The 25,277-nt window shown below is 36.0% G+C and overlaps 1 protein-coding gene across 17 annotated transcripts in view; it reads right to left on the reverse strand.

Annotated features, from left to right (window-relative positions):
• Positions 1 to 786: 786 nt before the first annotated feature.
• Positions 787 to 25,277, reverse strand: part of C2CD5 (C2 calcium dependent domain containing 5) — an 86,026-nt gene continuing 61,535 nt past the window's right edge. For 7 of the 17 annotated variants that reach the window (XM_043880940.1, XM_043880937.1, XM_043880936.1 and 4 more), the window contains 13 exons: positions 24,339 to 24,503; positions 22,346 to 22,486; positions 20,524 to 20,587; positions 19,954 to 20,015; positions 19,636 to 19,734; positions 18,913 to 19,002; positions 18,348 to 18,435; positions 17,491 to 17,577; positions 8,576 to 8,626; positions 7,586 to 7,687; positions 6,062 to 6,252; positions 2,801 to 2,947; positions 787 to 2,092 (listed from right to left, as the gene is read on the reverse strand). In XM_043880940.1, coding sequence (XP_043736875.1) covers positions 1,961 to 2,092; positions 2,801 to 2,947; positions 6,062 to 6,252; positions 7,586 to 7,687; positions 8,576 to 8,626; positions 17,491 to 17,577; positions 18,348 to 18,435; positions 18,913 to 19,002; positions 19,636 to 19,734; positions 19,954 to 20,015; positions 20,524 to 20,587; positions 22,346 to 22,486; positions 24,339 to 24,503 — 1,419 coding nt within the window. In that variant the 3' untranslated portion in view covers positions 787 to 1,960. The remainder of the gene's footprint in view (positions 2,093 to 2,800; positions 2,948 to 6,061; positions 6,253 to 7,585; positions 7,688 to 8,575; positions 8,627 to 17,490; positions 17,578 to 18,347; positions 18,436 to 18,912; positions 19,003 to 19,635; positions 19,735 to 19,953; positions 20,016 to 20,523; positions 20,588 to 22,345; positions 22,487 to 24,338; positions 24,504 to 25,277) is intronic. The other 10 variants (XM_043880941.1, XM_043880929.1, XM_043880944.1 and 7 more) reach the window with 5 other exon arrangements.

Below are 25,277 nucleotides of genomic sequence, written 5' to 3' on the forward strand. Positions count from 1 at the left end.
TTGTGGTCTCAAAAGGTAAAACAAAAACAGCCAGTATTATGTTCTAAACATTAGTAATAAGGTATATGCACAAACCAAAAGGAAATCAACCCTGAATATTCATTGGAAGGACTGTTGCTGAACCTCTAATACTTTGGCCATCTGATAGGAAGAGCTGACTCATGGGAAAAGACCCTGATGCTGGGGAAAATTGAAGGCAAAAAGAGAAGGGGAGCGCAGAGGTCCAGACAGCTAGCAGAGAGCATCACTGACTCAGCTGACATAATTTGAGCAAACTCCAGAATGTAGTGGAGGATAGGAGCCAGGCATGCAGCAGTCCATGGGGTCGCAGAGAGTTAAACATGACTTCGTGATCGAACAAGAGCAATACTCGCAGGATATGACATAAAACAGGTACTCAACCAGTGAGTTACATTAGTAACCCCCTGCCCAGAAAGAACTCAGAAACATATTCAGCAATCACAAAACAGCTGTTGAATGGATGGATGAAACTATGAACAAGTCAGTCGATTCCAAGTACCTGTCTATTTTTCCAGAATGAGCTTAGGTATTATCCTCTTGGGGAAGCCACCTTCATCCCAAGCTACACATGTTTTCTCACTCAACAGTGCAGGTTTCCTACCAACAACAATGAAAGTGGCACAATTACAAATGTATTTCCCCTCCAAATGAAGAACAGACATATAACAAATGATTGCTGACTAAAGAAATGAAGATGATCATATGGAAAGTGATTTCTGACCACTGACAATACTACAAAGAGGCAAAAAAACAGATTTAGGAATATTCCAGTTTATAAAACCTTTTATTTAAAAAATAAAATTATAAACAAAATACAGAAAAATATTGACACCTGTGATAACAAGGAAATGACTCCTAATCTTTAGGGCAGTTGTTATCCTGGAAGAGCAAAATCATGAGTTTCATAAAGAAATTTTATTGTCCAAAGGAGGAATGTACTTTTAAAGGTTCATTTGTAATATGTATTTGGCATTGACAAAAAAAAAAAAAGTATTTCTATCTATACATTCAACATTCTGGAGCATATTTACATTCAAGTTACATTTCCAAATTCTATGCCAAATACAGTCTACCTCACCACCCCAAACCCCTAATAAGATAGTACTAAAATTCTGTTTATTTGGTAGGAGCTCAGTATGACTTTATTAGAAAATAATTTTATGTTCCAACTAGATCACATTTTAACTACTTCAACAAAATTCACTGGCCTGTTCTTCCCAGTTGAAGCCAAGCCCCTTCCAGAAAAATTAAACACAAACTGAAACTTGGGTAAAAATGAAGTTATATAGTAATTTTTTTCCTCCTTCCTTAGAGATATTATTAAGCTTCCAATGAAAGGACACTGGCTCTGATAAACAGATTATACTCTTGTAGCAATTAGGATACAAGTCATAGAAGTTTAACTTCTTTTTCAAAGATGGCTAAAGCACTTTTCCCTTTTAGTAGTTACCAAATTCCTCATCAAAATAACACATTAATAAACTCACAGTTTTCTGAAAACTTTTCTCCATTTTCCCCATACATTCCTCAAATCAGATCACTTATTAACAATTTGTTAATTTCTTAATTTTTATAAATTACACCAGGATAGCTAGCCTAATTTCCTGATAATTTAAATTACGATTTTATTAAAATCAACATAAATTATAAATAGCTTGCATCTTTGCTACAGTTCTCAGAGAAATTTATCTGAACTTCCTGGGGAGTCGAGCCTCTATGAGGCCTGTCTGTCTAGCTTTGGTAAAAAAAAAAAAAAAAGTCAAGATTTGAAAATTCTCATGCCTTCAAGTGATCCCATTCAAATCAAACATCCTCATATGGGATCGATTCTTTCTTCATTCTCTCATATTAAGTTCATTTTTTACGTCTAGTACGATAAATGAAAGACAAAGGAGACTGATGAATGTCATTTAGTTGCGCTCTTTCTTTCTAATTGACTTCAGGTTGTGACTTCTCCTCCAGGACATGAGGGCTGGCAACTGGCAGCAGGCTGCTGAGTAGACACCACTTCTAATTCAGATTCGCGAACAAAAACCACTGCATCACCACTGACATTTATAAGACACTGTGCCTAAAAGAATAACAGGACATTTCAGTCACATTTCAGTAACACACCCATACTCTCCCGTTACCCTGGGGGCAGCGTTGTAGAGCAGAAACAAGCATACAGTCCAAGAAAAAAATGAGCAAAGGATAAGAAGGCAATGCATAGGAAAGGAAACAAAAAAATTCATTAATATAGTTATTTAATTTTTTAAAGGACCATCTTTAACTGTTCTAAGTGAATTATTATGTTAACAAAGCTGCTAAGAGAAATCTGTTCTAAAATTTAACCTAAGCAACGCTCCCCTGTCCCCATTAACAGAATTATGTTACTTATTAGAATTAACAGTGTGACGCCATCAGGACGTCCTCTTCACCAGCAGGGCAGTCAGAAGTGGACAGCATCACAGCTCAAACCAGAGGGTGTCTTTAACTGTCCTCCATTAGCCATCACAGGATCCCAGGGACTACTCCCCAAGAAGGTGGTGGGAAAAGTAGTTTAGGAGCAAAACTTCCAGAGGTATTTCAGACTAATAACTTAGTCACTGGGGATGTGAAAACAGCACCTGACCTATGTATGACCAGTTACCAACATATTTACTAAAACATGTTTTCAGCCTCTGGAATCAAAGAGCTCTGAGGAGCAATTCTCTTTTCTGGAGGAGGGTGGGAGGTGAAAAGGCCATGGGGGAAATCCGTAGGGTCTCCGCATCAGAGGTGTCTGAGTCCGCCTCACCTGGTTTTTGTTTGGATTCTCCATGAAGACACACTGCTTCATTATGTAGGAGACGACAGCGTTCCCGCCCAGCGCAGCCACATGTGCTCGCACCATCGCAAACACTTCAGCAACGAAGGCGTGCAGAAACCCGCTGACTCCACCTTCCTAAGGACAATGCACAAGAAACCAAACTATAGGCCTGTGTAAGTGAACGTACATGAAACATCAGAGAATACATGTGAAAACAATTTAAGTGAGCTTACTATAATGGATGGCCATTTTAATTTCCTTCACCATGCGGATCTGTTCCATGAATGAAAAAACCTTTACCTAACACATGTCTACAACAGGGATTGTTGTTGGTGTTCAGTCACTAAATTGTGTCATACTCCCAACAGGGACTACTATCTTCATTTTAGAGATGATGAAACTGAAGCTCACGTGACGCGCCCATGATGGAGGGGGAGCACAGAGCTGTGGACAGATGGCAGAGCAAGAGTTCTAATTGTTCGTCCATCGTCAACACCTCCCTCCATGAAACCGTTCCCGCCATCATTCAAATAAACTGATGGTAATATAAACAATGAGACTTCCCTGCTATCCATATCTCTCATTCTGTGAAAATGAACCATGTTCCAAGTCGCACGTCTTTTCAGTTTCTTGAAGGTTTGACACCTTTTCCAGCCTCGGGGTCATTGTACATGAAGGGTCCACACCCAATTTTCCACCAGGGTAACTCGTACTCACTTCTTCAGGTCCTGGTTTGCATGTGACTTCTTCAGAGAAATCTCCCCTATCAGACCTAAATTACGTTCTCCTGTTAATATTCTCTGAGAGCCCTTGTTGTATTTCTGTATATGACTTACTATTACTAAGAGCTATCTATTTACTCTATGATGATTATTTACTGTCCACTGAATTCCATCATGCCAGGACTGCATCTGCCATGCTTACAACTATATACACTAACACCTACTTCAACAGGTGCATGTATCCAGTGATCTATACATATTTGTCATGCAAAGAAATCCAACAGTTTGGGGAACTTTTGCAGTGTTCAAAACCAAACAAGACAGAAACCAAAGGCTAGCTAATAGCTTAAAATGCTTTACAATCTAAATTTTTCACAAATTGTACTGAAGGTTTTTTACAGTCTAGGAAGAAATGTCCAACTTTAAATTGGAAGGTAAGGGCAAAATTTAACACTGTTAGAAAAAGCATTTGTCTAGGTCACATTTTTCTGAAAAGTTACAGGATCCTACACAGAGTTTGTCATTAAGGAATTAAAGGAGTTGCTTCAGCCTGCCTCTGACTCAATCACAGTCCAAGACAGTCTTTTTTTCTACTTTTATCAGTTTTCCTCTTACATATCAAATCAAAACATTCTTAGAGTAACAGACACTACAGAGGGGTAAATTCTAATATTACATAATTGAAAGCAAATAACTCAACAAGGAATGAACAAATTTCAGATATTGTACTATATACAGGCTTCTCAGGCGGCACTAGTGGTCAAGAACCCCCTGCCAAGGCAGGAGACATGAGAGACGTGGGTTCAATCCCTGGGTCAGGAAGATCCCCTGTAGAGTATGGCAACCCACTCCAGTGTTCTTTCCTTGAGAATCTCATGTTCAGAGGAGCCTGGTGGGCAACAGTCCATAGGGTTGCAAACAGCCAGACACAACTGAAGCAACTTAGCCCACATGTATGCATACACTACATATTATACTATTAACTATACTATAGCTGATACTATAAACCTCTGTTGAAGGGAAATCTGTGAAGCAACATTTCAGGGAATGGTAGCTTCAGCAGTTGAAAAGACACTTTGGAAAGAAAATTTTATGGATTCAACAGTATAATATCCATGTGCAACTGGAAAAGGTTAATTCACCAGTCTATGCCAGCTTCTCAAACCCAAGTTTCTTTGTCAAACTTGAATGGATTTAAAAGTGTTGCCTACTTTAATTCTACATTAAAAGGTTTTTGAGACTATCTTCAGATAGTCTCTTTTCCATCTCAACACAATTAGAATATGGTTGTAAAAATAATGTTTCTTAAAGGAAACATCTAATTAATTAATCTGTCAGAAGTCACTCCATCATTTACACAAAAACGGCTTGCGGTTACTCTGTACCAGGTACTATGCTAGGTGCAGAAGGGTGAGCCTGAGGTAAGCAGGCTGCTATTTCCAAGAAGGCATAGAAACACTGCTGGTGAAACAATGGGGGGAGGGGGGAACACGACTAAGTTGTATTTATAATTAACACACTTTTTAAAAATACAAACTTCTGCTAAAGTAAATTTTGAAGAGTTTATTGGGTTTCACGCTTAAATAAGTAAAAATTTTCCCTACTCACTATATTAATTTGCTTAGCAGCCCTGCTCAAGAAACATAAGACAGAAATATAATCTTTTCCTGAGTTTAAATTCCTCTGTAATGCAAGATATAATAGCCTGACTCTGCCTCTTAATTCTGACCTCATCAAGCAAGAGATTATAACTGCTGTTACTTAAAAAACAAAAACAAATTAAAGTTTAATGATACCCAGTGTGAGGCAAGAACGTGAACAAACATTTTCATGCACTGATGACTAGAGAAGGAACAAGCAGCCTCCTTCTCCTTTATCAGGAGAAAATAACAGAACTAAATGATATAAAAAAATCTCCAAAGACATCTATTCAGCATACAGTCCCCTACTATTTCTTAATGTGAACTCTTAAAAATTAATTGCCATTTAAATCCATCTCAAGCAAATACCTAGTGAGAAACTAAGCTATTCTTTCAGGGCTGTTTTAAACCTCTGTCAAACATGGATACATTTATTTTTCTTTAATTTACCATCCGGTAAGGATCTGTAACTTCTAATAACAAATGAATTTAAACCCAACACAACTCTTGCGATAATACTGAAAGTGAAAGTGAAGTCGCTCAGTCATGTCCAACTCTTTGTGACCCTGTGGACTATAGCCTACCAGGCTCCTCTGTCCATGGAATTTTCCAGGCAAGAATACTGGAGTGGGTTGCCATTTCCTTCTCCAGGGCATCTTCCTGACCCAGGAATTGAACCCGGGTCTCCTGCATTGCTGGCAGACACTTTTACCATCTGAGCCTAATTAATCTACAGCCAATCCAGACAGGTTATGGAAAAAAGTGTGTGTATGTGTGTGCTACTTTTGGCAAAAAAACAAACAATTTGAAACATGTTTGGTTGTGATACTAATACTTTCAACCACAGAAAATTCACAAACACAATGAAATAACAACTATAAATTTACCTCACGTAGAGAAGTGGTTTCCCGAATAAAAAACATGTTAATTATCCCAAGATATTTTGTTATTTTTGCTCCAGGAATGAAAGAAAGAGGTGTCATCTTAACAACCCCAACGGTAGAATTTGCACAAGGTGGAGTGGAACGATTCCGGAAGTTTCCTTCACCCATTGGACTTGCTTTTTCAACTGTCACTGCTAAAATTGGAAAAAGAAGAGAAAGCATCAAGATCACATGTTGGTGACTCAATGATTCCCTACTGTTTCCAAATAAGTGGTGACAACATTCAGCTGTCTGTGAGGCTAAGCCATGTCATGAAAGAAAAGAAATTATCATGCACTGCATGCAATTACAAATAGAGAGAGAGAAAGAAAAACGTAAGAGGAAATGCTGGAATGGAATCTTTGGGAAGAAAAAATGGCATTCCTGCAAAAGAAAATGTCGATGCGGTGCAGCTACACACACAATGATCGTTATAAAGTGAAGACAAAGAAAAAGCGGTAGAGCATTAAAAATTATCTGCTGTAGGAACAAATTATTACAAGAGTGTGAAAGTTGTTAAATTTCCCAGTGCAGTTTTTTCCATCTTTTTTTCAGACGACTTCATCATTGTCAACTTGTAGATAAACCTTATCTTAACTAGTTGTAGCAGGTTTCTTTTCCAAACTTTCTCGACCAAAGTTGTAATTTAAAAAATTTAGCAAATGACCTTGGCTGTCTACAGGTTAATTGTTCATAAAATAACAAATACCTACTGCTTATCAAATAACTACCATGAACCAGACACACACACACACACACACACGTGTGTCTGTGTATAATTTTCACAACAACCCAGTGACATAGGTGTTATCATCCCCATTTAACACATGAGGAAACTAAGGCTCACAAAACTTAAATAACTTGCCAAGGTCACACAGCTGTTAAAATGGCACTTCTAGGATTCAAAACCAGACCTGGTTGGTTCCACAGCCTGTAAGCTTCCCCCTAAACACAGTTCCTTCCCTCTAATGTGAACTCTTTCACTCAAATACATTTACCTCAAAGTTTACCAAAACACACGGAGTATAGATTTAAAAAAAAAAAAATCTAAGTCCTGATGCTGAGTCTAGCAGTAAGATAAGAGTTGGCCGCTTTCTCTCTGAAGATACCTTCTATTCTCACGCTAGACATCACTCTTAGTAATCTGACAGATGCCATATACTACTGAGTACCTTGGGCCCTGCAAGAGGGTCTCTTCAATAAAAGCTCATTAATTTCCTTCCACTATGTGACATAATATCTATTTATATACTTCTAAGAATACCTTCACCAAAATAAAATACTAAAAACACAACCCTGCAGCTACAATTTAAACATCTAAAGGCCCTTCAAAAGCTTTTGCTAAATGATTATTAGCATCTGCAGCTTTCACACTCCAACACATGACTGATTGGCAATGTTATTACTGAGTAGTCAGGGCCAGCCTTCACCACTGGGAAATCAGGGATATGCTTCTCAAATCACAACGTGGTAGAAACATCCGCCTACTTGTCTTAATTGATCCGCGCCTTATGGTCTGAGCTTTCAGTTTAATGAGCTCTATCCAGCTGCTGCATCTGTCTGCAAAGGAACTGTAATCAACTGACGTTGCTGAAAACACAGACAGAAAACAAAAGAAAAAAACAAAGAAAAAATATGGATGACGTCTCATACTCGTCACAACACTCCTCTCGATGATGTAATTTAACTGTCACTTAGGGGGAAAGGTGGTCCTTTTCAAGTCAGGTGAGAGAGAGAGTAAAGAGTCAAGCTTTAGACACCGATTTGTCCAAAACCAAGTTGTTGGTTGGCTGAGCATCTCTGGTGATGTCAGAGCTGTGTGGTCTCTTAGGGGGAACAGAAGTGGGTGGGTCTACCAAGATCAAGGAAAGGGTCACATGCTACGTTTTAACTAACTTCCTTTCCTTTCTTTTTATTTCACACTTTTTAGCTGTTTATACTTAGGACTTTAATTTATAATCAGAACTTTGTGAATATTCCTTGCCCTATTTTTGCCCTGAAATAAAAAAAAAAAAAAAGAATGAGAATCAAATGTTAAAGAATACATGAAAAAAAATCACTAGTTAACTTATTTTTTGCAAAATATCTTCTTTCTACCAGTAGTAACAAGAAAGCCAAAGGGTCATTTTTATCAATATTCTATTTCCACATCTGATTTTGGCAACAAAGCTTCTATTAACATGGAGTGAGGATCAAGTATAAGCCCAACAAGTTCTCCTTTTCAAAAGAATATCTTTTACTACTGTTGAGCTAAAAAATAATATTAAAAAGCTAAAGTCTTATCTTTAGAAACTGGAACATTATTAAAATGCTAGACGGCATAAATATTACTTCAATTATACAATCTAACTACAATAAAGCCACATTCTGGTGTCTATTCCATTGTCCAGTGCATTTCTTCAATGTCCGTATGCTTATGCACCACCACACTAGAATTTCACACCTTTGGTGACTATTTGCTTAATTAGACAAACTCACCTCTCTGTGCAGCTGGGATACCTGAGTTAGAACTTGCACTCTCCAGGTGTTCTAGTAAGACAATATGAACAACATTAGCTTGGATGCTAAGTACAAGCCAGTATCTCTTTGCTCTTGGTTAATACTCTCTAAAAGCTAGATGAATAGGAGAAAATTTTTATGGCCTCATTATAAAAGCAAACCAAATAGAAGTACTTAGGTTTAAAATGGCAGTTTCTATTGATATATGAAAACTAGCTCAGTTAACAAACACCATGCCAAGAAAGATTACTTGTTATTATAACACAAAGAAAGTTCCAGAACACTCTACATGTTAGAAAACATCAACACAGGAACAAATGTTAGTGGGAGGGAAGCAGGATGTGGCAAACCTGAACAGAGAAAAGGGTCAATGTACTGGGAAGAAAATCTGAAATGAAACTGGGAAGGTAAATGTGGGGGAAAAGCCAGTAAGATTAAGAGCTACAGACAAAGCAATGACCTGTGTCTCAGAGATAAACACACACTATACATTAGTCCCGCCCCACCCACCTCACCACTAATCCCCTCTTTCAAAGCTTTCACTTTCAATAGTTTCCTCTGAAACTGTCAAGACTTTATGGAACTAAAAGGTGACTACTTTTCACAGAAATAACTAGGAATCCCAAACTAAAACCTCCTTTCTAGTAAGCTCACAAAAGCAACATCTTGAATTCTTCCTGAAAGTTTATATTTTTATCATAGATACTTAAGGAACTGTACAAATTCAAACAGCACTACATTAAAAAAAAAAAAAAAACCATCATATATTTCTAATTTTCAGGCTCTACCCACACTAGCATATTTGAATTTTTGTTTCTAAGAATTTCATAACTATGGATACAGTGTTGCCAAGATAGAAATAACTCATAAAACACTAAGAATAATTTGGGTCAGCCAGTTTTTTTAAATTATAAACTAAATAAGTAAATATATAATATTTTTGTCTCTGCATCGTATGTTGATTTTGGGGGTAATATTCTTAAATTTGTAAAAGGTGTCCTTTTCAAAAATCAAGATTTATACAGAATGTTTCTGCCAACTGGGAAGCAATGACATATCTCCCATCCCCACTCCACCTCTTTTTTCTAAGGCTAGTGACCACGAGCTAACACTGGAGAGAGTACAGTGGTCAACATTCCTCTGTATCTGTATTATGATACAGAGCTGTCCAATAAAAGGGGTCACGAGAAGTTCCCAAAATGATTTGTGAGGGGATCACACTGGGTGTGCCCTGACCATCATGAAGTTCTCGAGGGAGTGTGCTCCTGATTCGGGATCCTAAGGGGTACTGAAAGCCCAGAAGGAAGACCGAACAGAACTGACACTCAATTTCTAGCAACCGCTGATCCAGTGCAGAGGCTGGGAAAGTAAACGGCCCGCCCCAGGCTCACACATCCCAGGAGAGTTCCAGGACTCTCAGAGGTCCTGGGCAGTACAGCCTCACTGAGTATAGACACAGAAAATACAGTCAGCATTAGAGACCCTAGTTTTATCGTGTGGGGATGCGAAGAAGGGAGAGGAAGCTAAAAGAAAACATGAAAATGACTAAAATTATCCTCTATACCTTCATATTATCTTGGCAATATGGAATTCCCTGGTAGCAACTGTATATGAAATGTCCACAAAAAGAGCTTATACATGTAGAATCTGCTCCCATCTTCAAATATGTCAAGTGTTAAAAAGTAAAGGTATACAATCATCTGTAGAATATCTGTGCTTTAAAAAAAAAAAAGGATAAATAGAACATCTTTGCAAAGAGAGATAATATAGATGTTAAGAGCATTTGCCTCTTGGGAAGGAAAATGAAGGGAGAAAGGAGCTTTATTTTGGACAATGTGGTCTTTTTGTAGGATTTGAATTTTTTGTCACGTACACTTACTACTTTCCCCAAAAAATTTTACAAAAGGTGGAGAAGAGAAACAAGAGAGGAAAAACATTTATTCCCAGCCTTCAAGTGTGAATGTGTCTGAATTAAAATCTGAAAAGAACACAGTTTTTAAATTGGAGACATGGAGGGAAAGAATGAGTCAGGAGACTTCGGACCTCGCTGAAGGAGAGCAGGTTCACCTTCCGCCATGTTTGCCAGGAGGCTCATTTTTCCTATCAGAGAAAAGACCCAAGAGAAGCCAGTCCTGGCAGCAGCTGGACTTTGGCACTTTGGACTAGTCTGAACACCTCAAACATCTAATGACCTCAGGCTCTCTGCTTCCTTCTGATTACAGCTTGGCTTCCCAGGTAACAGCCTTTTCAAAAGAGAAGGAAGCGTAGACATTAGCTGTCTGGCTCACTGACAAAGCAGAAGTTCTGGTTGTCTGTGTTAGTCGCTCAGTAGTGTCTGACTCTTTGTGACCCCATGGACTGTAGCCCACCAGGCTCCTCTGTCCATGGGATTCTCTAAGGCAAGAAAACTGCAATAGGTTGCCATTTCCTCCTCAGGGGATCTTCCCGACCCAGGGGTCGAACCCGCATCTCCTGTTTCCTGCACTGCAGGCAGCTTCTCTACTGCTGAGCCTCGGGGAAGCCCCATTCAATCTCTAAGCCAGTACTAAAAAAAAAGACAACAGATTTCATACTCAGAAGTAGAAATCTTTTTAAATGTCCTTGAGGCTTTGCTGGGGAGCCAATGCTCAGTTCTGGCCATTTGTACAACTCTGTGGAAGACTTTGAGACAAATGCTTCGTATGTCAGGTCCCCAGTGAAGCTGCAAAAAGAGTCTAAATCAAGCCACACAGCAACCCAGTTCTCTTACCATTTCCTTGCTCACTGAATACAATTTTGCCTTTCAAAAAATCTACTAAGTGATTGTGATAATCCCTCAAAAAGAAAAAAAATGCTGGGAAGTTAAGGAGGCAAACAGAACAAATAAATACACTATTTTCTTAGTATACTCTAGTGACTTTTAACAGGCCTTACCAGAGTGGGGAGGGGGATTAACCTAGATTAAAGTGGTTTAGTGGAAATGAGCATACAGATGAAAAACAGAAAGGAAATCTAGCAAGAACTCTTCCTCCTTCAATTATACACCCGCCAGTGCTTCTGAAGTTTGAGACGCTTCCATTCTCCTAAACAATCTGTCACACCAAGGACAAACGGATGTACTAGCCATGATAAAGTCTTACACTGACTACTCTTCTAACAACTTACTTTCTATCATTAAAATTTACAGATCATCTTTGCTCTGAATAATTAAAAAACTCTTTGAGACAGTCTTTTCCTGTCACCCTAAGAAAATTACTAAAACTGAAAAAAATTCTTGCAAACTCTGAAATGATTCTCTGGCAGATAAAACTATATGCAATCTGGAGTCTCTAAACTATATTGCCTTATTTTCCTATTTAAACATTCTCAGTTTTAAACTATGATGATCAAAACTTGGTTTTATGTTCCTTTAGGCATTTCCATCAGTCTATAATGAACTGATCAGTATCTGGCTTAATGACTGAGCGAAACAAATGATGTATGTAACCATTCAGTATATACCTGGACCCTAATGGTCTTCAAATATTGGTGGTCTGATAATGAAATTAACATATTACAGTTAAAAATTATTAAAGCATGGAGAAAAATGTAAGTTGTTTGGATCTGGATATTTCACTAGGGGAAAAAAGTTCAACTAGAATACACAGATAATACATACAATAGATGACAAAGACAATTAGTTGCCCTATTTGAATCATTAAAACTTCCAATTAAAGGTGTACAATATCCTAACCCACTTGCTTTTCTTCTTCAGTCCCCATCATTCACTCCTCTCACTACCATCCTTTATCTTTTTTCCCCAAATAATCCTGGTTTTTGGTCAGTAGCCCAATTCAACTTTCTTTGCTTTTCACCCCCTCCTTCCCTGACTCGCTTTTACTGCCCTCGAGCTGCCCTGAAGAAGCTAAGATTCTTTATCTCTACCTCTTCATCAACTCTTTGCTTCCTTCACACTTCTTACGTGCAGTTTTCACATTTTCCACTCCTTATAGAGTTTCTGTTAATTCTCTTTCCCTCTGTATTTTTCTCCCTTCAGAATCCCCTACTGATTGCCGTGGCCACCAACAAGGAAAATTTAGCATTTTCAATAGTTGCTACCATGTGGTCATGTGTGCTTAGCCTCTCAGTCACGTCCAACCCTGTAGCCTGCACGGCACTTCTGTCCACAGGATTCTCCAGGCAAGAATTCTGGAGTGGGATGCCATGCCCTCCTCCAGGGGATCTTCCCAACCCAGGGATCAAACCCAGGTTTACCGCATGGCAGGCAGATTCTTTACCATCTGAGCCACCAGGGAAGCCCAAGAATACTGGAGTGGGTAGCCTCTCCCTTCTCCAGGGGATCTTCCTGACCCAGGACTTGAACCGGGGTCTCCTGCATTGTAGGTAGATTCTTTACTAGCTGAGCTACCAGGGAAACCCACCATTTGGTCATAGTGACAAAATATATCTTAAAAAATAGAAAAAACAGACATGCAATGAACAGTTAATATAAAAAAAATTTTAGTTAATATAAAGAATTATGTATACTTGTAAGAATTCAGAACCATTAGTTGGCAGGAAAAACTAAAAGCTAATTTCTGTAATTCTTATAGATTTATATTTCTAATAACCAGTTTAAAATAATTTAAAGCAAGTCATTTAAGTTTAAAAAATTAAACTATATTTTAAAATCAAATTTGGTTTAACAAAAAAGTAAACTCTGACAGCCTACTGTAAAAATAAAGGAAAAAGGTTCCAATGTGGATACCTAATTATGGAGTACAATGCATTGAGGGGTGTAAGATTTCTTTTTTACTGAAATCCAGAATGTGACCTATGTTTTGTCACATTAGTCAGCAACTGCTCAATGAAAAGAGAACTCCTCGCAGCCTCTAGTTAATGCCACTGAACATGAGGATACCACCCCAGCATAAAGCCAAGTGACAGCAGAAACAACCGTGGGGGGTGGGGAGTAATAAAAAAATGTTTCCTCTATACAGTTTCATCCAACAGTATACAAACACTAAAGGTGACTTAAGTAAACCCTTTCACAGCCTTAAATTCTCAGAATTTTAATGAAAACCATTATCCTATTACAGATTAGATTTACAAAGTATTTGATATCTATTCATATATATATATATATATATAGTGGTATATGATTCACACACATTTGTCTAACATAAGTTCTTAAAGTCCCACAATATGGCATCTAATATCTCAAGATTCAGGCCTTTAAATGTGTATCTACTAAAGCAATATGCTAATCTTTTAAGTAAAAAAATTATACACATAAAATTGTTGAGATTACTGTTCATGAGAAATATCTTACTGATTTTTAAACATCTTTTACCCTGATTACATTTACTCAGATTCTCTATTTTTACTATATTTGCTCAATCTTTGTTCACTTTCACTTCATAAAATATATATGATTTTTAAATTCTCTTAAAAACCATTTCAGAATGAAGTGACATATTAAAAAAATTGATATATAGATATTAATAAAGAGGGAAAATATTATGAAAGTGCCATAAAAAATTTCCTATTGTTATCTTTTCTCTTATAACACAGCTTCATAAGAAAAAAAAGTAATTTATGGTGATGCCACATCATCTCTGTTCCTCACAGTATTCAAAGAATTTTGATAACCTTCACTTGATAATGTTCTTTAAGAAATTACTTAGGCTCAGCACTTTTTGGTATTTCAAATCAGAAAAATCAAGATAACTAGCAAGGTAACACCAAATCAACCATAATTTGAGACATACATCAAAACTGTTTTGTTTACCTTGAGAAACAAAACCAAGTATAACAAAAGATGGAAGGAAAAAAAAGCTGAACATGGATGGACAACTCAGGCCCAGGCTTACTCTACACAGTCAATTAGAATACATGTAATTGAAACATCTTCTCTTCAAAGAGTCACTCATTTTCAGTAACACAAAAAGATAAGCAAAGGTTTATCTACAAGTGAAAAGATGGAAATATTAATAAACATACTGTGCACAGCTATTGACACTACTCTGTCAACTAAAAAGAAGTAAAAATTTTCATAAATCATCCCATTTGTGATAAGAACATGGAAAATAAATTAGTATTCAAAGTTTTCAGAGTTAAAACAGATAAATCTCAGTCAGCTTAGCTAACTGACCTAACTATAAAAACTATGTATTTATTTACTTATCATATCAGTCATCAATTTTTAAGCCTCTGATTGCAGAAAGAAAGTTGTTTTTTTTTTAACATTTATTCCCCACCCTCGCCTTTCTATCTCCCACCTATTTCCTCTAAACCGCTAAGCTTAACTGTTCCCAGAAACTTCTATTCTCTACTCAAAGCCTGCCTTCACGTTAAAATATTCAGCTACTACATTCATGATATAACTCTATTATTACATGTTTCAGACCTTTCAAAAGCCATTCTATCCTCAAATTTTCTAAAATACTTGGAAATAATTTTTTCTAATGTATATAGCATAGCACATGTTCTCCTGGAGAGATGTCAGGAAGCAATGACAATAAATAAGCATGCAACATAAACCACAATATACACGATTTTAAATAAAATGCACAGATAAACTTTTTAGTGTTCACTGATGATTTTAAAATATAACATTCAAGGAAAGGCACATAGGTTTTACAGTTAAGTACTTAGTATTAAAAGTTTTATATATATATATATATATATATAAGTATTAGATGTGATGATATTATTATGAAGTTGACAATGGTGACAACGATGATGATAAAGGCAGCAGGATCTGATTCAGTGATTTTCAAACTTTTTGAAACCCTTTCTTCTAACAAAACCACACAGAAAGCCAACAGAGAAGACACAGTGAATCAAAGCCGCTCTAGTTCAGAGGTAGGGGAGCCACACGACCCCCGACACCTTGCCTCTTGGAAGGCAGGCCAGCCACAAGGCACCTCTGAAGACATTCTATGGTTTGGAGGGACAGAGTTTAAAAATCATTGGTTTAACTGATTTGAAGCTATTTGGAAAATGAACTCAAAGAAGCTTAGTGTGACCTCAGGCATAATTTAGCTTTTATGTTTTTAGTAATAATTGAAGAACCATACACCATAGAAACTCAAAAAAATCCGAGAATTTAAAAGCCTTCTCCAGAATCTTCATCTTTTCACGTTTTACAAATGAGGAACTGAGACTTCAGTGGCCTAACTGCAGATTAACGGGCCCAAGTTCTCACAATTGACATCATCAGGAGCAGAACTGAGAAAAAAGCCAGGTCTCTTGCTTTATTAGTCCACTTTATGGCCCTTTCCCATGCTCCTTAAAATAAACTGCAAATATTTTAGGTATTGTTTAGATATAATTTATTCTACTCAAATTCTTCTTTGTTTTTCAGTTCACAGATTTTCATTTGTGCAAAACATACTAATTACTACAAAAAGCATTAGTTTTAATTACCTTTGAAAACATTTTGAAAGCTATTACAGAAACTGTAAGTTATCAGTATAGACATGGCTAATTTACAGAGTTTAAATTTAATCTTCTGCAGAATTCAGTAGCTATTAACAACATGATAAAATAGAGCTGACAGGGACCTCAACTCCACAAATAAATATTTTTATAGATTAGCAACTGATCAAACCTTATTGCTGATTGGGTTATTGGTTTTAGTTGCCCCCTCCTCACCACTGCTGGGTAAGGATAAACTAAGTGAAAACTAAAAGTAGTTTGAAACTAACCCTGTGTTAAATGTAAGTTTCGATAGAAAGTAGGTGTTTAAAAAAAATAATCTTATCTAGTCAGTTCAAGGAAGATTCTAGACTGTTCTGCTTTTTGTTCTAAAAGCTATATTTAAATTATAAATCTGAACTCAGATTATCTTTGGATTTATCCCCTCCCCCCCCTTTTTTTTAAAGAAATTCTCTATGGAGTTCTAAATGAGAATTTTAATTTGGACAAAAAGGAAAAAGAACCACATAGTAACCATGTTAGAAAGTTCCATATCTGAAAGTACCTTAACCTTTTCAGCTCCAAAATATGAGTTAAGATCTATTTATCTTCATAGACTCTGAACTGATTTAGTAAAGACTCTACTGATAAATACACAATGTGAATTTAAAGCTATTCTGTATTATAACTTACTTGGTAACGGATAAAGTAACTGACAAGTAGAAACCATATGTCACTCGCATTATAAAACGTAAACATTAGAAAGGCCATCTGATTTTAAATAATGAATGCATCATTTCTCAGATTAAGAAATTTAGGAAAAAACACAAACATTTATTGTGTATAAACTGCTCTAAGATAAGGTACAGTAATTCTGAAATTTTTATAAGAATTGCATTGAAATCATAAGAGAAATGGAAAAAACTACCTCCCACTTTTCTCCAAAGAGTATATAGGTGTAAGTAGGCCTACTGCTATTGAATTAAGGAATAATCATTTTGCATTTGAAAACATGTTCCTCAAATATAACACACCCAAAAGACAGAAAGCTCATCCCTTTCTCACTTATACTAATCCTTGCCCAAAACCTGTCTCCACATAGATTCTGAAGAAAGTAAGTATTTTGTTGTCTAAGAAAATCTAAAAATTTCTGCAAAGGTTAGAATGTTGCTGGAAAAAGTTCACCAGATAAAAATATCAAAAATACCATATGTGAACAGTTAACTGTGGGAAATCCAAATCTCTGAAAATGAAACTTTAATATATTTGAGGTATTAGAACAGAATTATCATATGAAAAATTACCTTAATAAGTTATGATGAGATTACTAGAGAAATTAATTAAAATGAAAGCAACAGTATTCTCTCCCTGTTATGAACATGAAGAAACATACAATGCAGGAATGAAGAACAAATCTCCATTTCAAAATTAAGTTAAGATCACCTACAATCAAGAAGCAAGTGAAAGTATCCAGACACTAGTATTTGTGCTTGCTTTTCTCTTGCTTAACCAACCTTTAGCTGGTGGAAAAGGATGAGAAGGAAGTGAATCTGAACAGAGTTCCAGGGGAAACTGCAGAAGTTCTTCATTATCTGCAGAGGCTTGAGAAGCAAGAAAAATATAAATTACTACGTAATGATCTCTTATTAATTTTTTAAAAATTAAGAATCTGGGATAATATATGTATTTTCCCCAAATTCAATTTATTCTGGTTATTTTCTCCTTGCTTTCTACCTTCACCTGCAGACACTGAGAGTGGCTGCTATCTTTCCAGGAGGGACTGTTGGGAGATCTAGAAAGGATGATACATATAAACCTCTTAGCAACAGTGCCTTGCAAAGAATAAGCACTCACTAATAATTATTACTATCCTACTCTTGTATTGATACTATACTAGTTCTGTGATACTTAAACCAGTTATTGCCTATTTTCTTTGATAAATATCTGAACACATCATCATTTAAGACATCTCTCAATCTGACATTAAATCAATACTATACAGGTGTAATATAGTCAACTTAAAATATTTCAGATATTTATTTAACCAGCAAGTCATTAAACCTCAGAAAGTTTCTCTTTTTTTTCAGAGCCTCTAAATTGCTGCAGAATTAATGATACAATCTAAGTCTAAAAAACAGCCACATTTCCTGTGTAAACAGTGGTGAACCACCTATTCCATGTGTGAAAAAAAAAGCCAGTCATATGCTTATCCATACAGTTATCCTGATAAAGAAAACAGGAAAAGTGACAGTATCTTGTCAAAAAACATATCATTTAGTTAGTCACCTATCCTCTACATGTTTTCACTGAACTATAAAATAGACAAATATATTTTTTCACTGAACCATGCTCCCATCTACCACAGGTTTACCTCTTTGCAATAACTTCTCAGCATGTGTTTTTGTAGTCTGTAAAGCCTGATTTTTGTCAAAGGTTATTGCAACTGCTGTGACTGTAACCTAGAATCACAGAAACAATATGATTAGTGAAGTAATCATTCCCAAAATAATCTTCTCACAAATCTTTCTCACTACCATGGAACAACTTATACAAACTGGTTAATTTGCCTTTAATGGTTAAGATTCTTAACCAGAACTGCACATAAACTCAGGTATTCAGACTACAACTAAGCCCAACATGTACACCTAAACCTAGGTATTCCAGAAAAAGCTCAAGAACTTCTCTAAAAGACGGAGACTGCAAAAGTCACACTGAGGCAGAACTCACAGTGGGTATTATGCTGGAACACACATGTGATTCTACCTTTAGATAACTAGAGTTCACAAAAGTAAAATGGACAGACAAGATCTGACTCATACTAACATGTTTAAAAATATTTTGAAATAAAGCAGCTTATACTTCTCAATTATGGCAAACGTATAATATTAAAACAGATCAAAGAAACCTTTTTTAATAATAGACTAAACCTTAATTACCTGAATTAATTCATCTTCAGGGAGAGAGACTGTAAAATTGACATGGCAAAGGCAGCAGGGGATCATAGACCGTAGTTTAAAATACAGGCTCTACACAGAAGAAAATATTAGTAATATTACTTCTTTTAATTTAAAAATTTATAAAAAATGATTTTAATGCATATTTTACTGTGGCAAATAAAATTCAAAAGATCAAAACATTTCTGTTTTATCTATTCTTTCATTAAGAATACAGTTTGGGGGGGACACATGTATACCCATGGCTGATTCATGTTGATATAAAGCAAAAACCATCACAATATTGTACAGCAATTATCTTCCAATTAAAATAAATTAATTAAAAAATAAAAATAAAAAATGGAGATTTTAAAACATTAAAAAATGAATACAGTTTTAATATCTAAGCAGACAATAAGATTTAGTCATATTTCTAAGTCATAAAAACATAAGAAAGAGGGGTTTTTAAAATTTATAAATACAGATTTTCATGCACTTTAAAGTTATGAAATAACTCAAAATATATACTTTTTATACTGGGGCATATTAGAATGCAGAGGACAACTTTGGCATTTTACTTGGTGGCAGGTTAAGATTGACAAATAAATAGAAATAATTCCCCCTACCACTGTGCAAGGTATTCCAGACAACATAAGCACTTTTCTTTTTAAATCTCATGGTCCTTAGGCGTTTTAACTAAAGAATAGTTAGTCAGAAGGTTCCTACCTTAAGCAAGTTTTCACAGAGATCATTAAAGTTCTTATTAAGGGCTTGATTAGTCAGGTTAAGGCTGCTTAATCGGATTACTCTTACTGATGTAAACATCTAAATATGGGAAGATATAATGGCATGTCATTTCATTATTTTTAACTATATATTGTAACAGAAAATAAAATAAACTACCATACTGCTACTATAATAATTATTTTCTAAAAAGATAAGATTTAATTGCAATAAGGAGGCAGAAAGAAGACACACGTTAAGTAAGAACTTGCCAAAATCACACATGCTGCATTTGCTTAAAATTAAGAGTAAAAGGCTTACCTGTATTTCAGATGTCCAATTGTTTATACCAGGCATAATTTCTGTATTACAACTATAAAAGCCTGTCAAAATGAATTACAATTAAAATTTATGATACTATTTATTCTTGTTGTTAAAGGATAACATATTTCAATTTCTACATGAAGTTCTAACTGTAAAATCTACTCATTCTTTTTTTCTAAAACTCTATACCTCTGGGGAACTTTAGACCACGTTAATAAGATAGCACGGTTTTGGGGGGTAATGATAAACATGCTGCTAAGTCACTTCAGTCGTGTCCGACTCTGTGCGACCCCATAGACGGCAGCCCACCAGGCTCCCCCATCCCCGTCCACAGGATTCTCCAGGCAAGAACACTGGAGTAGGTTGCCATTATAAAAGGATTAAAAATCAGCTCACCTAAGTTCTAATGTAAATATTTTTAAACACTGTGTTTTCAACCTTGGGGTAGCAAAGAACATGACAGAATTTAACAATGACAAAGCCTTTAAAGTTAGTGCTATAATAATTATGAACTGAAATGCTGATATGCAAAACTAGTCTCCTCTCAGGTAATTTTTCTCTATTTACCTGAAGGAGGTGGGACGTCAGTGAGGAGAGAATGTACATCTTCCATGGCATCTGTGTCATCAATCTGAAAAGGAAAAGATTAAACCTATCACATAAATAATAAATATATAGTTATTTCAAATTTTTAAGATTATTTTTATCATTTATTAAATAGAAAACATAAAGAGTCAAGGAAAAGTAGACCCATTTTCCCCTAGGTTAAAGCATAAAATTTGAAAAAACTTTTCTAGAATCTATAAACTTTACTGCAATAATAATTATAAATACTTCTAAATGAAATATCTTACATTACAAAGTATACTGGGTTAAAAAAAAAAATCAAGCCTTTTCTCAAGTCTTTTTGAGGGCATGTTTCAAAAGATTTACAAAGGTAACATAAACAATCATTACCTCTGTTTAAACTAATAAAGTGTAACTTTAAAAAATCTTCTGGCTAAATATGGAACTGCTTTAAAATAGAATTACACAGGGATAAATTTAAAGGTATGTCTTCAAAGAATAAGTACAAATTCCATTTTTCTTATGTCTCAACATTCTGTTGTGAATTATAAGTAGTGAACATATTCAACTGGACATATACCGACATTCATCTGTACACTGGGGGTCTAAGTCCTATCTCATACCCTTGAGATGTCAAGCACCACTTTCACTTACACTTGGCTTCAGTTACCCACAGTCACGGCCAACCTCAACTGTGGTATTCCCCAAAACACTTCACACCAAGATCTCAAGCACTCTCCAAACACAACCCCTGTGTCTCTGTGTCCCTTCTTTTACTGAATCTACACCTTGCCCTCTCGTCCACACTTGAAGCACTTCCATTCTCCAATGAGCTAGGATCCCAGGATCAGAAGTATCAAAAACGCTCTGCATCAAGGTTTAAGTAATGCTAAGAATCATCTGGAGGATTTGTGAAACAGATTCCTGGGCTCCCCCTTGAAATATTCATGTACGAGGTCTGGAGTAGGGGCCCCAGGGCCTGAATTTCTTACAAACTCCCAGCTGGTGCAATGCCACATCACAGGACACTGCATAGCACCGCTCTAAACAGAGCCCTGGAGCTTGTTACTTCTTAATCTTTTACTGACCTACACTTTTTTTTTCCCATTCTCAGACTGTAGAAATGATGAGAAAAGCGTACAAAGTCATGTAGTTTGAGTTTTCTACAAGGTAACACTCTCGTCTCAGTTGAGCCTTGAGCACCTTCTATTGTTCACAGGCACTGTTCTAGACTCTTCAAGCCTCCAATCCCAACCCAGTTCAATTCTACTATCACCTTCCTGCTTTACTGAGATGCAGACGTCAGATTTTTTTCTCTCAACTGTCACCTTACCAGGAAACATTTCTCAGTATCCTCATTTGTTTTCCTTTCCTTCAGGATCAAAGAAAGATCATCAACCCTTTTAAAGCTAAGTATTCTACAGGGGAGTGCCTGGGAAGCTATGTTACATGTAAAAATGTTACAGTAACATTATAACCTATAAAGTAGGTAAGAACTATAGTAAGTGAAGGACTAGAACCTTATTTAAATTAATTCAAATTTACAAAAATAGCTCCAAAAGTTTAATATTTTTATTTCAACCCCAACATTAATTCTTCTCAAACCACCTACACTATTTTATCAGTCAGCTGGTATTAAACAAAAGATATATTACCAAGTCCTCATATCTTCAAATTTGTTGTAATTTCTGTAAGAAAACATTCTTTTGACATTTATAACAGTTGTAATGATTTTAAAAATCTCACCAATTTAGGATCTGATTGTAAGAATACATATCTTATCCTCCAAAAACTTTTAGAAATTATTTCAATGCAATAATACCTCCAAAACAAAGGCATCTTTTTTCCCATGTGAAAGGTCCAATTCGGTAACTTCATCAGAGCTTTCTGACTGAGATCTCAAAAGTCGTGAGCGTTGTCTAGGTTCTGGAATGGGGGATCCTATAATCTCTTCAGATATCTCCTAAAAGAAATATAATTGCTTTATATCATATCTTTTCCTGTTTAAGGGAGCTTCAGTTGACATGTAACAGCAGTTTCAGGTGTTCAATACAATGATTTGATATTTGCATGCTTCAGTCTGGTTTTAAATTTGCATATTAATAGAAAACTATGGGGGGGATCTGTAAAATATATTCATAGTCTATATTTAACCATAATCTTTAGGAATAATTAAACTTTTATAGACTACATGGCTATCTCTTTCAGTCAGACACAATTTAGGGACTACACCACCACCACCTTGATACAAGAATCCAGAAACAGACACAGCGAGGCAACACTGACACCTAGTGTACACAGAGGACACTGCAGGGAACTGGCAGATTTTCCAGCTCACAGCGTTTTCTGCTTGACATTTGAGAGTCCTAAACAATGCATACAGAATTAAAGATTATGTACCCAAATAACGTTCTTATCTTTTATATCTTATGCAGTGGCAATTCTTCAAAGCCCCAAATAGTAAAATATGGTATATAACATACGTATCTATGTTTGTGTTTGTACACATAATACATACATTATACATGTATTTGCTATGCAACTTATTAAGCTAAATAAATTCTGACAATTACAATGATCTTTTTAAGGTAAATGTATGCTGCAATCTTATATGGGTTTGTAAGTTTTTACCTATTTTATAGTCAAAGATCGCAGCTAACTAGAGGTTCTAAATAGCTGCTGGCCACAAGGATATCAACAGAAAGTGGGTATGTGAACACAAATGTAAAAGACAAAGCCTGCTGTTGGTATAACAGAGCTATCTTTAAAAAAAAAAAAAAAAAAAAAGGAAATTATTTTTAAAAAGGTTTTTCCAAACTGTTTTCAACATTCTCTGCTAGTGCACACCTTACATAAGACTGCCACCGCAGTTTCCTAACTCAGCTACTTTGAAGCACCTTCATAGCCATTACGTTACTTGCTTTCCATATTTAATCTGCCCTACATAAATCTGACAGGGTGCCTCTTACAGTGACTACAAAATGAGAAAGAAAAGACCCTGCATTTTTTAGTATCTTTGCCATAGATAAGCAATCTTTCTTTATACTAAATAAAGAAAACTTTAAGCCGTTTATTTGGTTACTCAACAAGGACTTATCTGTCAGGAGGCTACTACTAGGAGGAACTGGTCAAGCCATTAGGAATACAGCCCTGACACAGCTTCATTCTACTGAGAGCATCAAGGCAAGTAAGTGAAAGTCACTTAGTCATGTCCGACTCTTTGTGACCCCGTGGACTATACAGTCCATGGAATTCTCTAGGCCAGAATACTGGAGTGGGTAGCCTTTCCCTTCTCCAGGGGATTTTCCCAACCCAGGGATCAAACCCAGGTCTCCCACACTGCAGGCAGATTCTTTACCAGCTGAGTCACAAGGGAAGCCCAAGAGTACTGGAGGAGATAGCCTAGCCCTTCTGCAGTAGATCTTCCTGACCCAGGAATCAAACCAGGGTCTCCTGCACTGCAGGCAGATTCTTTACCAACCGAGCTATCACAGAAGCCCAGGAGCATCAAGCAATACACAAAAACATACTTCACACATAAAGACACACAGAAATAAGAGAAACGGAAAACAATAAAACACGGAAGGGAGATAGGAAGTACCAAAAACTGATGGGAGAGTTACCATTTTTTAAATAGGGTGTTCGGAGTTGGCTTCCCTAAAAAATAAAGACATTTGAGCGTGGATATAAAGGAAGGAGAAAGAATGAGTAACAGGCACAGCAAATATAGACAGTGTAGAAAAATATCCTTAAAAGAATCTAGAAATACACGAACATGTAATCATGTATTCACAATGAAGATTTATTTCTCTTACCGGAGGATTGATTTCATACAACTCTTTATTCTTGGCAATCGTGTCATTTATCTTCTTCTGCATATGAGATATATGCTGCTCGTATGAGCCATCATTAGGAGTCTTTCCAGCAATCTGAATACCACCAGGCGTTGGTAAAGCTGCTAAATACACACCGGTGGCCGACTGGTAAAAATAATGGGGGAATGATGAGAAAAAAAGAATATCTAAATCATAACAGTCCTTCAGTATTCATATTCAGAAGTACGGCCCTTGTCCTATAGGAAAAAGATAATAACACCAGTGTTTGCATAGGACATATGTAAAAGGACATAGAAACACAGAACAGGTAGCACAGGGGTTGGTTACTTCCAGTGAGAACCCTGGGTAGGTCAGACACAGTAGTGAAAGGACAATTTCCTTGGCTCTGCATACCCAACTGTACTTTAAAGTTTTTCCTTATGACTGTAAAAAATAATGTGCACAGAAAAAAATAGCTCAGGAAAATATGATAGAAAATTGTAATAAAGTAAGTATCTCATGAACGGGTAGTTTATCTTTTTAAAGTGGCAAAAGTAACAAGGAAACTTATGCAAAGCAAGTAAAGAAACTGAAGTTCAGAAAGGATAGGAAGCTTACTCAAGATCACACTATCAATAAATGTGGAGAAGAGATATGAATGTGTTTCAAACCCTTAAAACCAAGAACTTTCCACTATATCATTCTAACTTCATAATCACCAAGAAAGAAAACGTGATACAGATTTATTTTAAATATTTAATTAAATACTAAATTCTGACTTTGTAACAGTACTGCATGTCATTAGTACTAAAAACCTACTAGGGGAAATACAAAACAAGATAAAACATGCACACATATGTGCTTTATGTTTAAATGTATTTCTGTAAGGAAAGAAAGCAAAAAATATGTATAAAAGTACACACAGCAAATTGTTACTAT

The sequence above is a fragment of the Cervus elaphus genome, chromosome 22 (genome assembly GCF_910594005.1).
Source record: "Cervus elaphus chromosome 22, mCerEla1.1, whole genome shotgun sequence".
NCBI classification, from domain to species: domain Eukaryota; kingdom Metazoa; phylum Chordata; class Mammalia; order Artiodactyla; family Cervidae; genus Cervus; species Cervus elaphus.